The following is a 15,390-nucleotide window of genomic DNA, read 5'->3' as shown; positions in this document are numbered from 1 at the left end:
TGATTCCTTGGAGGTTTCCAACTTCCTTGAAGACTGGTACAGAAGCATTTTGATTTCGAACGCCCACCCATATGTTTAGCATGAAAGAATGGACCGGACAGAGTGGAGTGAAATTGGTTTTTATTATAAGTTTACAAGTTTGTCATATTTGGAGCCTGAAATTTAGACTTTGAATTTAAATTTGTGTAGATTTAGGTTAGATGTAGTCTAAAATTATATAAAGTATAAAATTAGATGAGAGTTTCTTTAAAATGTATGAAATTCATTCCCTTCACCAGTACATTTTTTATTCTATATCTGCGCAGTAGATATTTGGTTCGGATCTTCATGCCATTTATGTAAGAATGAAAAAAATACAATCAAATAGAAATAGAATTGCTATTTATTTATTACATATTTGCAATATAACGCCATGGCTTATGACCATGATGTCATACTTGCAAAATTCCTAGATTGTGCTTTGAAAATATTATATAGATTTACAAGCGAAGTGAGTGGTGTGGTGGTTGGATCTTAAAAATGGAAGGAAAAGAATATAAATAAAAAGATAAACAGTTTATTTTATGAGAGAAGGGGGAGGGGAGGGGGGAACGTGTTTAGATTTTCCTTAAGAAATAAAAAATTAATATTATTTTATTAAAATATTGTATTATTTGTTAAAGACGATGATAAACATGCTATCTTGAGATATAATTAGTCTCCTCTGAAAACATTCAAAAGACAGGGTCGTGTTTGTTTGTTTCTTTTTTCTTTATTTATTTTTTTTAAGTGTAAGTTGATTTACAGACTTGGAATCTTCCATTTTTCAAATTACCCAATCCAAACAATGCGTAACTGCCGTCATTACTAAGTTAGGCAAGTTTAGACGATTAATTAAATTATTAAACTTTAAATAATTTTTAATTCATAATTATCTGTTCAAAAAAAAAAAAAAAGAATTAAATTAATTGTTTAAAACATGATGTAATTAATATTCTTTCAACACACTTTTTTCCTATGAATCCAGGAGGATCACATTCCCTCACCACTCACAGGAAATATTGGATCGTGTACTAATTAATGGCCGTCCATCATACAGCAGCTGCCAGCTTTTTAAACCAAAGTGACTAGGGCTTCAAATTCCCAGCACCACTCCTCATACGCCAGCATTCCAAATTCTACTCTAGACCATTTCTTCATAGGCCATGTAGAAAATGGTTCTCTTTTATTTTCATTTGTGCATAGACTTACAAACATGTTATCTTGTTTTTTATTTATTATTATTATTTTTAAAATATTTATATCGAAAAAAATTTAAAATAGAAAGATCGTTTCTAAATTTTTTTTTATACAAATCAGTAAAACAGTATTTGGATTGCTATGTACAAAATAACCATGTAAAAAAACAAAATACCTCAATTCATGAAGGCAGACTCTAGTCAGCCTCACACCCACCCCTTGGTTGCACCACTGGTAAGATTATAGTGCTTAGCTTCGTCTAATCTTAACCAAACCATTAAAACAAATACAACCTTGGGACTAGTAGACAATACATTAAAACAATGTTTGAAAGCACGAATTTAGGACCTTAGATTTAAATTTCCATGAATTTGAAAGTCGTTCAGTATAAATTTGTGTTGTGCGCTTATCTAAATTCACACAAAATCCAAATCTAGGTCAAAATTTCATACTTCCAAACTAAAAGTGAAGGTTACAACCAGACATCCATAATTAGTTGGATGAACAAGCCCATGGACCATGCATGGATGCTAGCTTAAAAAAAATGAAGAATTCCAAGCCCCACATAGCAACCTCATTTAAATACAATTTGCCAAAGACAACACTTGAATGGTCCCATGTCCCCTCCCATACTTCAAAAGTTACAGCCAGCCAGATAAACATAAACAAGAGGACCTGTGTTTTGTATTTTTAGTCACAATGAGAAACAAAATACTGAAAATAGCAAGCCAAACTTAGAGAGACAGTCTTCAATAACAAAAAGCTCCCGGTATGATATTGCATTACTACTGAAGTTTGTCCACCAACCCAATTTGCCTCCACTCTCACTTGAACTGTCTTGTTTAGCTTGACATTAAAGTATGGTTAATAATATCCCTTTTTGAGATATTATTTTCCCCTATTTAAAACAGAAATCACATCATCATCTCTTTCCTAGAGAGAGGCTTTGCATTTTGAAGTTAAACTAGGTCAAGAAACATTTCAAGAACATTGCAGTGGGATGAAGCTTTATTGACAATAACAACAGAAAAAAGAAAAAAATTATCATACTTCCTAGTCTTACAAAACTTTCAATAAAATTCCAGTCCAAAAGCACACTTATCAATCTATTTGGGATATGTCAATATCCCTCATTGTTCGGAGATCATACCTTCCTAAACTCAAGTTCAAGAGATGAGAGCATTATCTTTTTCTTTGACTGTGGCATCTGCCACATATTATCATGAAGTCTACTCTCAAAACTGGTTTTCCTAAGCCTGATCAACAAACGGTGATCCTTTTCTAATCATGTTATGTTCCTCAAAAGGAAACAAATTCCCTCGAGGCTTTTATATCTTGAAACATAACAATGGAGTCAAGTTGGGTAGCTCTGACATAAGAAATCCTAAAGAAACATAACAATGGAGTCAAGTTGGGTAGCTCCGACATCAGAAATCCTAAAGAAACATAACAATGGAGTCAAGTTGGGTAGCTCCGACATCAGAAATCCTAAAGGTCTTCCTTCTTACATTCATGAAACACAAGTTCTTATTTCATTATTGTCAGTTTGTGCATTATCCACGTTTACAGGCCACATAACTAGAACATTTGCACATGAGGGAGAGAGAGAGAGAGAGAGAGAGGGAGATTCTTATTTATTTTTCACAAATATTTAATATGTTTCATATTGTCTGCTAGACTGATTTCTTGGTGTGGAATCTGTGGCTAGTTCTTATCAACGAAGCACCAACACTTTTGAGAGCCTAAAATATTGGTACACCTGCCCAACACATGTTGGAAATTAATTAATTAGTTTTATTTTTGGACATGGCTGAGACACTCCCTGACACTTACATGGAGAGGACATTTTGGGACCCTTGCAGCAAAACACTGCTTTTTTTGTTGCCTCTTTAGTTCGCTTGAAAACATTCCTTTTATTATTATTATTATTATTTTTATTTTTATTTTTTATTTTTTGAGAAGTGAGAGACTGAGTCAAGAGGTTCTTTGATATGGGGGATTTTGGACTTCGGGGCCCCAGCACCACTGCTCCAGCCAGCCTTGTGGGCCATCAGTGGACCTCCAGCCCTCAAAATTCTCACTCTGCTGAAGCAAAGATGACTCGCAACTTGCCAAAAGAAGAACACTGGCTTCCTTGCTTCTTCGGTTTGAGCTTGGAGCTCAGCTGAGCCCATCGTTAGCCTCTTTCTCCTCCCTCCCTCTTTTGCCTCAACAACAACAACAACAAAAATAAATTTAAAAATAAAAACAATTCCCAGTATGCCACTCTTTTAATCTCTCTTTATTTTTTTTAATATTTTTTTAATTTTTATAAATGATGAGCCATCACCCATTGCCCACCATCAGCCATACAGCTCAGTCTTTTTTTTTTTGGTGGTTGGACCAATATCCTTTAATAGGAGATTGGTTGATGATTGCATAGTTTGTATTTGTTAAATGTCCAATTGATAATTGTGCATGAGTGGAACCTATTTCAATTTCAATTAAAACTACCTCCATATTTGTCATCTAAAAGGAAAAAAACATGCCTAAATATATATATATATATTTTAATATTAACTAACATATCCTTGCAATATCATATCCTCATTTTGTCAGTATCGTACTATATCCATGTTCCATGTCAATATACGTTCTTCCTATGTTCTTATAAATGATGTCCTTACCATAAAGCAATTTAATCACACAGATACAGATAGTTAACTTGAGGTTGCTTGGGGATGGCCCTACACTGTTGTTCCGTTTCGTTTCTTCCTGACCAAAAAGGAAAATAAAAAATTCTAGTTAATTGTGTATCGTGTGCATCAGCCAGAGGCATCTATAGATCACATTCTAATTCAATGACACTTCAGTTATACCAACTGATCCTCCTCCTGGGACCAGAAGATGGCATTCTTCAGCACTACTCCCAGCAAGATGATAGCAAACCACTTAAATTTTTGCTAAAGGTTGGAGAATGAAAAAAAGAAATAAACTTCTAAATACTTGAGCTACAGGAAACAGATTTTCGTTCTAAAAATGAATAGATAAGGGATCTTATTTTACATCGCATTCGAGCAATTTAAGTCCCCTTACATCGTTGGCTTATAGTTTGTCGCATATACAAGAGTTTAGGGGTTCCTCATCCTTTCCCAGTCGCATATCTTCTAAAAATAAATAATAGGTAAATAAAACGGTAAGGAGTGCCCAGACACCTGAAGACAATGCTTTGCATAGATAAAAGGCAGGCAAATCTCATCCAACTCTGTAGTACTTGATAATGATTGTAAACCAGACCAACTAATAAATGAAATAATGGAAGCAATGGAAAAAAAAAAAACAAGGACCCTGCTTTAAAACACCAAAAAAAAAAAAACCCACAAGATTGATCCACTAAGAAATGAGATTGAAAGTAGCACCATATCTATATGAGGTGGAATGAGAATTGAAGTCGTGTGCAAAATCAAGATATTTCGGGATTTTAGTGAGTTGGAATATTATAAGTATTTTATTTATAGAGAGGTTTTTTGATATTTTAGTTATTTAGGGAATTTGGGATTATTTTATAATTTCGGTCATTTTATCTCAAGGGTTTTTTGTTTGCTTATTAATAAAGGCTTGTGCATATAGGCAGATAGGCCGGATGAATTATTGAGCCTAATCTCATCTCCCCTGCCTCTCATATTTGCTTCTCTCCTTTATCGCGTGCAATCTCTCTTCCCCACCTATTCCTCTTATTCTTTACTCTCTCTCCTCCTCTATTTTCCTCTTCTCTCTCTTCTCTTTCCCCTTCCCCTTCCCCTCCCATTTCTCTATGCTTATGATATCTAACCATGTCATAAGATAGGCTGACAGATCATAGATATGATATAGTACAAGAAAATCAGACCATAGAGCACAGACCTACCAAGCGATAATGCAAAAACTATCAAGGCATGTCAGAGTGCATAAGTGAATGTTTGAAGAGGATAAGTCTATCTCTTAAGCCCTTTGCTAATGCTAACCACTCAGCTGCACAAGAAGAGGATCTCCAAAACTAAGAGAAAATAATCTCAGGCCCACTGCAGCCAAGTCCAAGATCTCGCCAATGAACTGGGAAACCTGCTCCTAAATAAATTACTAACGTAAGGAATCTCCCAAGGACCCCTCAATAATTACTACCATTGGAGAAGCTATCTTGTGGACAAGCAAGCGAATATGGAGCTCATTTGTGCTCCTATACCTTGTGCAAACATGGGTAGATTTGGCTTCGTTGTGTTGGCGTGAGAGATTCTAGGAATAAATGCCTAAATCCCTTATATCAAGGGACAACCTTGATTCTAGCCTTAAATTTGTGTAGTCCCAAATTAGAATTTTTTTCTTGTATATAATTACCAATTATTCCATGTAATTAAGAAGAGTGAAATAAACAAATGATTTCTCCTTATTTTTAACATGGAATCAGAGCCATTTCTGAACCTAGTTTTTTCCTAACCATACCAGTGTCTTCTATGCCGCCGCACTTGTTGACGGTGATTCTACAGCCGTCAAGAATCTGGCCGTCCATTGCTTCAACAAGTGTTCTTCATCTGCTGAAGATCATAAATCCAAATCCTTTGGAGTGCCTCGACTTCTAGTTTCCCGGAATCCTGGCGCACCGGGCTGATCTATTGCTCTTTGATTCCCGACTATTTTTTGCTCTTGGATCCCCGACTTCAGGGATTGCTTGCCGGTACCCCATTCAAGCCCTCCGACGAAGCACTCGTGTTCCTTCCGCCGCACCTAACAGAGCTCTGTTGCTGTTTCTGTGTGTCCCACCCTCCGACAAAGCATCTGTGTTCTTTGCGCCGCACCCAACAGTGTTCTGCTGCTGTTTTGTGTGCCCAACAGCAATTACCCAGCAACCCCCCCCCCCCCCCAAAAAAACCACGAAGAGTTCTCAGGTTCTGCACTGTGTTTGGTGAATCTGTCTCTTGAATAAATTTTAATTAGTTTTACATTGCACCAAAAGAGAAGCATATTTTAAATTCGTTCGGCAGCAAATCTGAACTTAACGGTGTTTCACTTCTTCAACTGAGCGATTCACCTTCGATCCTCACGCCGTCTACTACTCCGCCACGCCGATATCTGAGTATGATACAATTGGTACTTTTGTAAAGCTGCCCTTATTTACCTTGGAACGGCTTTGGTGAAGCTCGTTTGTCTAGCTACCTTTCCTAAGCCTGTCAGCCTGAGAAGGTTGGGCTTCATCCTGCATCTGTACTGGGACCATTTCTTCCTCTTTCTCAGTAGTCTGTCAGCCTGAAAAGGTTGCTGCTGCTGTTTTGCGTAAGCTGCTGCCGTTTCCCCTTCTGCTGCACCCATGACAAAGCCCAACAACTCTCACTCGCACTACATGGAGATCGCCCAGGGTGTTTCACCGATCTCGGACCCTGGTAACTGTGGTACTGCTCTTTGTAGTTCGTCTCATTATGATGACAGAAGTTTGTGGATACTTGACTCGGGAGTTACCGATCACATGACATTCGATGAAAATGATTTCTCCAAAACATCTCAACCCTGGCGCACTTGCATTGCTAACGCCAATGGGGTCATATCTCCAGTTATAGGGGTAGGAACCGTGGATTTGTCTCCCACTTTATCCTTATCTAATACTTTACTTGTTCCCCCTCTTTCCCATAAACTGCTCTCCGTGAGCCAAGTTATTGAAGCTTTGAACTGTTTTGTACTAATGTATTCTACTTTTTGTTTATTTTAGGATATTCTTACCAAAGAGATCACTGGGCGTGGTACTAAGAAAGGAGAGCTCCATTATGTTGACGATTTCAGTATGGGCCGTGCATATCATATGCATCCTCCGATTGACAAGAAAGAGTGACAGATTGGGCTTGGCACCGTCGGTTAGGGCATCCGTCCTTCAGTTATATGAAATATTTGTTTTCGGATTTATTTTCCAATATTTCAATATTTGATTTGAAATGTGAGACTTGCATTCTTGCTAAAAGCCATAGAGCTACTTATCCTTTAAGCATGAATAAAAGTATTGTTCCTTTTCTTTAACTCACTCGGATGTATGGGGTCCTTTCCCAATTTCTACAAAATCTAGTTTTTACTGGTTTGTGATATTTGTAGATGACTGTACTTGCATGACTTGACTCTACTTACTGAAACATAAAAACGAAGAACTAACAGCATTTCAATCCTTCCACACAATGGTTCAAACTCAATTCTCAGCTAAGATTCGGATTCTTCGATCGGATAACGGTGGTGAGTAAGCGAATCAACTGTTTTAGGCTTATTTTCAGTATCATGGCCTTATCCATGAAACCTCTTGCACACAGACTCCTCAACAGAATGGCGTCGTTGAGCAAAAGAACCCCCATATTCTTGAAACTGCTCAGGCCTTATTACTTGGGGCTTATCACCATTGGACTGATGTTGTTGCTACAACTGTACATCTCCTCAACCGGATGCCTTCCAAAGTCTTGAATTTCAAGTCTCCGTTATAGACCCTATCTACATATGGTCCCCTACCTACGATCTTGATGCTTCCTCCTGGGATTTTCGGATGTCTCGCATTTGTCCACATTCATAAAAATTAGAGCACGAATTTGGATCTGTGTGCCATTCGATGCCTCTTCTTGGGATAAGCATCACACCAAAAGGGGTATCGATGCAATGATCCGGTCACAAAACGCACCTATGTGACCATGGATGTCACTTTTTTGGAGTTTGAGACATTTTTCTCTTCCTCACCCAATTCTCCTCGTCAGGGGGAGATCAATAATGACCAGCCAAATTGGCTGAGTTTTGACTGGCCGAACGAACACAACACTGAAATTTATGTCAATGAGGAACCCAATACCATAAAAGGTGTGAGTTCAAAAGCGGATATAGGTTCCAGAGATATGTCTACATCACTTGAAGCTGAAGCTAAAGTTGAAATAGAAAACCCCCCTCACGATGCCGAGTACTCGACGACCCATCTCTTGAGAATATCCATGAGGTAAACACTCCTAGACCTTCAAAATCTAATGATATAGATATCCATGTTGGCTACACTTTACCTTTCAGGCATAATCATGGAAAACCACCAAATAGATACTCTCCAAACATTGGAGGACGAAACTCAAAGTATCCAATCGCCAACTATGTGTCTACAAAAAGGATTTTCGAACCACTTAGGACAATCGTACACGAACTCTCCTCGAGTAGTGTTCCCACCAATATTCATGAAGCCTTGACAAGTCCTAAGTGGACCTAGGTCGTGAAGGAAGAAATGGAGGCACTGTAGAAAAATAAAACTTGGAATCTTGTTCCATTGCCCAAAGGAAAGAAGACGGTAGGGTGTAAATGGGTGTTCTCCATTAAGCACAAAGCAGATGGTTCGATTGATCGATACAAAGCAAGACTAGTAGCAAAAGGTTACACCCAAACATATGGTGTAGACTACCAAGAGCCTTCTCGCCGGTAGTAAAACTAAACTCGGTTAGAGTATTATTATCCCTTGCCGCAAACCTTGATTGGCCATTGCACCGGTTTGATGTAAAAAATGTCTCTCTCCATGGAGATCTGGAGGAGGAGGTCTACATGGATGCTCCACCAGGCTATACAGCAACTTCCGAAGTTGAGGTGGTGTGCAAATTACAACGAGCCTTGTATGGCCTGAAACAATCACCTAGAGCATGGTTCGGGCGATTCAGCTTGGCAATGAAGAAATATGGCTATCAACAAAGCAACTCAGATCATACACTATTCTTAAAGCATCAACAGGGTAAGGTCACAGCTCTAATAATTTATGTAGATGACATGATTATTAGAAGAGATGATCTGGAAGAAATATCAAGACTCCAAGAGTGTTTGGCAACTGAATTCGAAATAAAAAATCTTGAAGGACTTAAATACTTCTTGGGAATTGAGGTTGCTAGATCAAAGCAAGGTATATTTCTTTCCCAATGGAAATATGTCCTAGACTTTCAATCTGAGGTGGGACTACTAGAAAGCAAACCTGCAAACACACCAATTGTTCAAAACCACAAAATGGGAGAATACCTAGACCACGTGCCAAAAGATAAGGAAAGGTACTAGAGGATAGTCGGAAAGCTTATTTATCTATCACACACTCGTCCTAATTTTGCTTATGCAATAAGTGTAGTAAGTCAATTCATGCACTGTCCAAGTGAGGATCACATGGATGCGGTGCTCATAATTCTTCGATACTTGAAATCATCTCCAAGGAAAGGGCTTATGATCTCAAAAAACAGACACCTCAAAGTTGAGGGATATACAGATGCAGACTGGGCAAGAAATATATCAGATTGACAATCCACCTCGAGGTACTTCATGTTTGTTGGCGGGAATCTTGTAATGTGGAGAAGTAAGAAACAGAATGTGGTGGCTTTCTCAAGTGCTGAAGCTAAGTTCCGTGGAATGGCTAAAGGTCTTTGTGAACTTCTCTAGCTTAAGAGATTACTAACTGAAATAGGCTTTGCCACAAGTTATGAGTTGGACCTATTTTGTGATAATAAGACCACAATTGATATCTCACACAATCCTATCCAACATGACTAAACTAAACACGTGGAGGTGGACTGACATTTTATCAAACAAAATCTTGAGGATAAGACAATTCGATTTCCTTTTGTTAAGTCTGAAGACCAGTTGGCAAATGTACTCACAAAGGCTGTATGTAGCAGAATATTTTACAACTCACTTGACAAATTGGGCATGCGAGACCTGTATGCACCAACTTGAGGGGGAGTGTTGGCGTGAGAGATTCTAGGAATAAATCCTTGATTGTAAATCCCTTATATCAAGAGACAACCTTGATTCTAGCCTTAAATTTGTGTAGTCCCAAATTAGAATTTTTTCTTGTATATAATTACCTACTATTCCATGTAATTAAGAAGAGTGAAATAAATAGATGATTTCTCCTTATTTTTAACACGTTGCTTTCCATAAAGTCTAAAGGAGGTTGCATGTGACGACTTTCTTAAGAGAAATATTTCAAGATTTCAAGCTGTGGCTTTGACACTAGGTGGGTATTTGGGCCTCCATGGGCTAAGAATCAACATTGAGAACCTCAAGCCAAGAGGCAAATCCACTCGCTGAACAAACAAGTTGTAGAGAGCAGTCACCATAGAGAACTATTAGGGTTAAGTAGAATAAATAGCTAACTCTCCCCCACTCTGCGCCCGGTGAGGAGTAGGGGAGTCCAAGGGCAGGATGCAATAGCCTCTTTGAGGGCATTGTAGATCGCCACACTGCTGTAATTTTTTATTTTTTATTTTTTCTAGAAAATGTTGAATAAACAGTCTATTGAACCAATAGATTATAAACACAGCTGAAAATAAGTTGAATAGATGGTCTATAGAATAATAGAACCAACCCAAAGTTGCAGTCTCTTCAATGGCACATTTACACAGTTACACAGACAATAATCCACAAATGCTAATTTGAATAATCTTCAACAAAAGCATATCAGCTTCAACATTAATCCTAAAATCGGAAATCCACTTGAATCTAGCTGACTTCATAAACAGAGGATCCACGGCATCAATAAACACCTAGATAATCAAATTTACAAAACAACAAAGTTCATCAAAGACATCATACATGAACAATTCACAACAGCCCACACTTACAAGTCTGAAAATTGACAAAACAGCTCAACTGAAGTGAACAAAAAATGAGCAAAGACAAAAGAAAAAGAAAAAAAAAGAAAAGAAAAGGGAATAGGGATAAAGATACCTAGAGTAAAGAGTCACCGCCAGCCATGGGCGACGTCGGCGCACCTTTGCTTGAACCACCGGAAGCTCTTCCGCAGAGACCCCTTCACTTTGCCTTCTACAGAATAAACCTTATAGCCAGCGACCCTCTTCTTCCTCTGCAGCTCAGGATCACCGAAACCCCAACCTTTTAAGGCGGACCCATTTATGGATTTGCCTTTCTTGAACTTAATCTCAGTGTTTCCCATCTGGGTTTGTGCATAAGAAGCACTGTAACACCTAAGGTCTTGCACATAGCCATACGATGAGGGTCTACTCTCCATCTCCATCCTTCCATCCCCACATGATTTTGATCTGAAATCTTCCATGGACGGTTCCCTCTCCGTCTCTCTCTCTCTCTCTCTCTCTCTCTATCTCTTTCAATACATATCTTCAATGGAGGCGAGAGTGGTCACAAATGAGAGAGACGACCCTTTTGGGTTTTGGCATTTCCATGGAGCTACTTTTGTACGATTGCGGAAAGGGCTGACTGCAGTGGTTTGAACTTTAATTTCAATTTTCAAGTGCGTCGGCGGCCAGGAATGGTTCAGAATCGAGAAGGCGCGTGTGCCACGCCAACATTCAACAAAAGTGAGTGACTTGGGTTCAGCCCAATTTCCAAAATCAAAATCATTACTATGATGATGATGATATCAAGCTCATCTCCTGCGTCATTTACTATCTTGTTTCCTTTATTTTTTTCTTTTTCTAAAAAATATCACCTGCGCCAACCGTTTGTTTTTATCATGTATTAAATAATAATTTCATTTTTAATTTCTTTGCATTTTATAAGTAAAAAATAAAGGGGAAACTTTCCATTTAATTACAAAATTTAAGTGTAAACTGTTATTTGATAAATAAAAAATAAATAGAGTGTTAACGATATTATTGGAGTATCAATAGCACTTTTTTTTCCGGAATTTAATAGAGTTTTTTTCACCTTAAATATAAAATTAATGAGAATTTATAAGCTTGATGCTATATTTGATTCGTAAAATAAATAAAATAATTATATGTAGGAATATAATAGTTTATAAAATAAAATTTACTATTAAGATAAATGAATTTGAAAAGTGAGTATTATTTCAACTAACCAAAAAAATAATAACAATAATAACTGCTCATAAATTTTACCGTAAAAATGGCTATACATATATTATTTATGGCATTTCCATAATAAAAAGAAGATCTTTATTCCTATTCTATTTATATTAATTGAAAAAAAAAGAAACTAGCATTTTATATAGTTATTCATCTCATTACAATATTATACGTCCACATAAATATTATTAGTTATCGAGCAAAGTCAGAAAGAAAACAACAAAAAAAAAATCCCAAATTAATCAATAAAAATATGATTTTATACACCATTTATATTTGATTTTTCTTAACTTTTAATCATATCAACATAAATTTTCATTTTTAGTAGTATTTGCTACTGAAAAAAAATATAATGAAAAAAAAATTTCTTTCTTATTTTCCTTTTCTTTCATTTTCCTAACAAAAATCCTTGATCCAAACAAACACTTAAGGTTTATCGAAAAGAAACAAATATCTCTTTATATTTTGTAAAAAAAAGGTAACTCTTTTAAAGGGTGTGAGTGTCATAAAAATCAAATGTTAGAAAATGTCTATGAAATTTTCTAAACCTTAGGAAAGATACATAAAATTTTTTAAACCTCAAAAATAAGTTATATTTTTTTTGCTAAACTCCGCAGGAGATGTGTGTCGTTTGCCCTAAACTAAAAAATGTTAATGTATTATATTTTTTTGGGATGGTTTCATAATTGAGATAGGGATTACTTTAACTCGTGAATTGAATGGTGAATGACAATATATACACAGATAAGCCCAACTTGAATGGTTATTAATTGCTCATGATAGAAGTCTAAGAAGGCAATTGGGTCAATTTATTAAATGCTACCGTTTGACATCTTATGGCAATTCTACCTTACAAGCATATTAGATTTTTTTTTTATTAAAAGATTGTAAATGAATTAGAATTGAATTTTATCATGTCAAGATTGCTCATTTAATTTTTACGAAATTTGAGTTGGACCCTAATTTGAATATACTTATTTAAAACTTGTTCATTAAAGTACCCATTGAGTTCATGATAAATCAAGTCAAATCGATTAGTTAAATTCTTAATAAAATTATAAAAGCTGATTTGAGATTAAAGGAATTTGAATATACTTATTAGCTAGACTTATAGCTTACTTTTAGTTAGTTTTAATTTAAAGGTAAGCTTATTTAATAATTACGAAATGACTATACATAAACATAAACATGGAGTTTTGTCCTATCATGAACAAATAAAATTGTGTAATGGATCGTGTGACAACACACCACACAAAAACCTGCATAGTTATAATCTATGTTTGAAAATATGAAATTTAGATGTTAAATTTGTATTTTTGTAAATTTGAACAAAAAATTTGTACTAAAATTTTGCTAAATTTAAATCCTAAAATCTATACTTCTGAACACTATTAATGCTAGGGGTGAGTATAATTCGGGTTTAACCGAATTAAATGATCGAGTTCAGTCGGTTCGGTTCAGTTATTATATAGGTTTGGTTCGGTTCGGCTTGAGATTTGGATAATTTCGGATATTCAATTTTTGGTTCGAGTATGGGGAATCTTTAATTTGGTTAATTGATTTGCCCGAATTACTAGTTAATTAATAATTAAATATGAATTAGTAATATTAATATATGATATATGTTAAATCTTAAATGTTTAATCTTAAAATATCCCTTTTGTAAATAAACCCTTTTTATTAATTAAGCTGGAATTGGTAAGCTAAAAACAAAATTTGCAATCATATTTTGTTTTTACAATTAATTTTAAATTTATTCGGCCAAATTCGGTTAGCTGAATTATCCGAAAAGTTGGTTCGATTAGGTACGGTCTGGTTACAACAACTAATTCAGTCGATTTAGTTTGGGATTAGCATTAACTAAAAATTTTGGTTAATTAATTGAATTTGATCGAACCAACCGTTTGCACTCGTCTCCGTCAATGCCGCTACCGTCATCGTTATCTTCAATGTTGTTTGTTTCTACAACTTGCCCACACATCTCAAGTTTTTGAGATTTGAAGTGGCTGTAGCGCATGCCCCCTGCTTACATACACATCCAATCTCGCCCATGCATTGCACGTGTGCAAATATATAGTCATAATCTCCCATTCAGAATCTTCTCTTAATTTTTTTTCCACGCTATTTTCAACTATGACTAAATCAAGTGAAGTCACGGTTATGTCCACAAGTGGAAATACCCATGTTGTCTCAATCAATATATCCACACTTATTCCTCACAAACTTTCAAGCGTAGGAAACTATTCAATATAGAACTCACAGATGACAAATCTTCTTCTTGGGGTATGATCTCATGGGATTTGTAGATGGAACTCATCTATGCCCACCAGCTAATGATCCAAAGTACAAAACTTGGATTCTTCAAGATTGACTATTGCTTCTTGGTATCCAAACAACTGTCACTAGACTATCAGAACCAATTGTATCTCGATGTAAAAATGCCGAGGAAGGTTGGCGCAAACTCAAAACTACCTATGCCAATATATCTAATATTCGGATGGTTAGTCTAATTGACTCCTTCACCAAGGTTAGTCAAGTAGGAAAGAGCATTTCTGAATAATGGGGATCAGCAGCCCTTACCATTGTCCTTCACTGACATAGTGACACATGGACAACCACCAGATGTCCACATTAGTTTGTAACCCTTGCAGGTGCACATGGAGTATTGTGAAGACTTTTGATACGAGAAGACCCAAGTTGTTATGCCATTTCAAGTTTGAGTTTGAGACCCGTGTGGGCCCCACACGGATTGAGTCTTCTTTTTGACTTATGTTTGTATTTAATTTGTAATGTTGCAAGACAACTTTTTTGCTTGCATATGTTGTCTTAGTAAGTTGTGAGTGTTAGTAAGTTGCGTAGGATTTAATATGTCCAGTAAGTTGTTATAGTTAATTAGCTTGTCTCCCATGGTTGTATGGGAAATGTTAGCTAAGTTTATGTCTTGTCCCATGCTAGCTTTAAATTCTATTGTAAGAACAAAATGTAAGCTAAGTCTGAATTTTGAATATATTGAAGAGTATCTCCTTCGTTGAAGCTGAATAGCTTTGTCCAATCCTTCATGATTGTGTAGTGAGAGGCTATGCAATCTCTTCAGAGACCTGGTGGTGAGAGACCACTGTCTATCCAACAATGTCACCACCATATTTTCCCTTTCATCCACGTCACTTTTCACATACATACAATAGATTACATCTTCAATTGTTTAAAGTGTGTTCCAAGGATGTTTACGGTGTGATCTGATTATGTGGTGAATCAAATCAAGTCATCCAACGATTTCTTTGGCAATATTGTTCTTTTCTTAACCCTTAACTGATTGTGAACTTTTATTTGAATCCCCATAGTCCTA

General features: G+C 36.3%; 1 protein-coding gene across 1 annotated transcript; it reads right to left on the bottom strand.

Annotated features, from left to right (window-relative positions):
- Positions 1–10,755: 10,755 nt before the first annotated feature.
- LOC131157527 (uncharacterized) lies at positions 10,756–11,411 on the bottom strand. The gene has a single exon (XM_058111753.1). The coding sequence runs from the start codon at positions 11,270–11,272 to the stop codon at positions 10,940–10,942; it is 333 nt and encodes a 110-aa protein (XP_057967736.1). The 5' UTR covers positions 11,273–11,411; the 3' UTR covers positions 10,756–10,939.
- Positions 11,412–15,390: the final 3,979 nt, after the last annotated feature.

This window comes from Malania oleifera, chromosome 6 (genome assembly GCF_029873635.1).
Source record: "Malania oleifera isolate guangnan ecotype guangnan chromosome 6, ASM2987363v1, whole genome shotgun sequence".
Taxonomy (NCBI): Eukaryota; Viridiplantae; Streptophyta; class Magnoliopsida; order Santalales; family Ximeniaceae; genus Malania; species Malania oleifera.
This window is presented reverse-complemented; position numbering and strand designations above follow the sequence as displayed.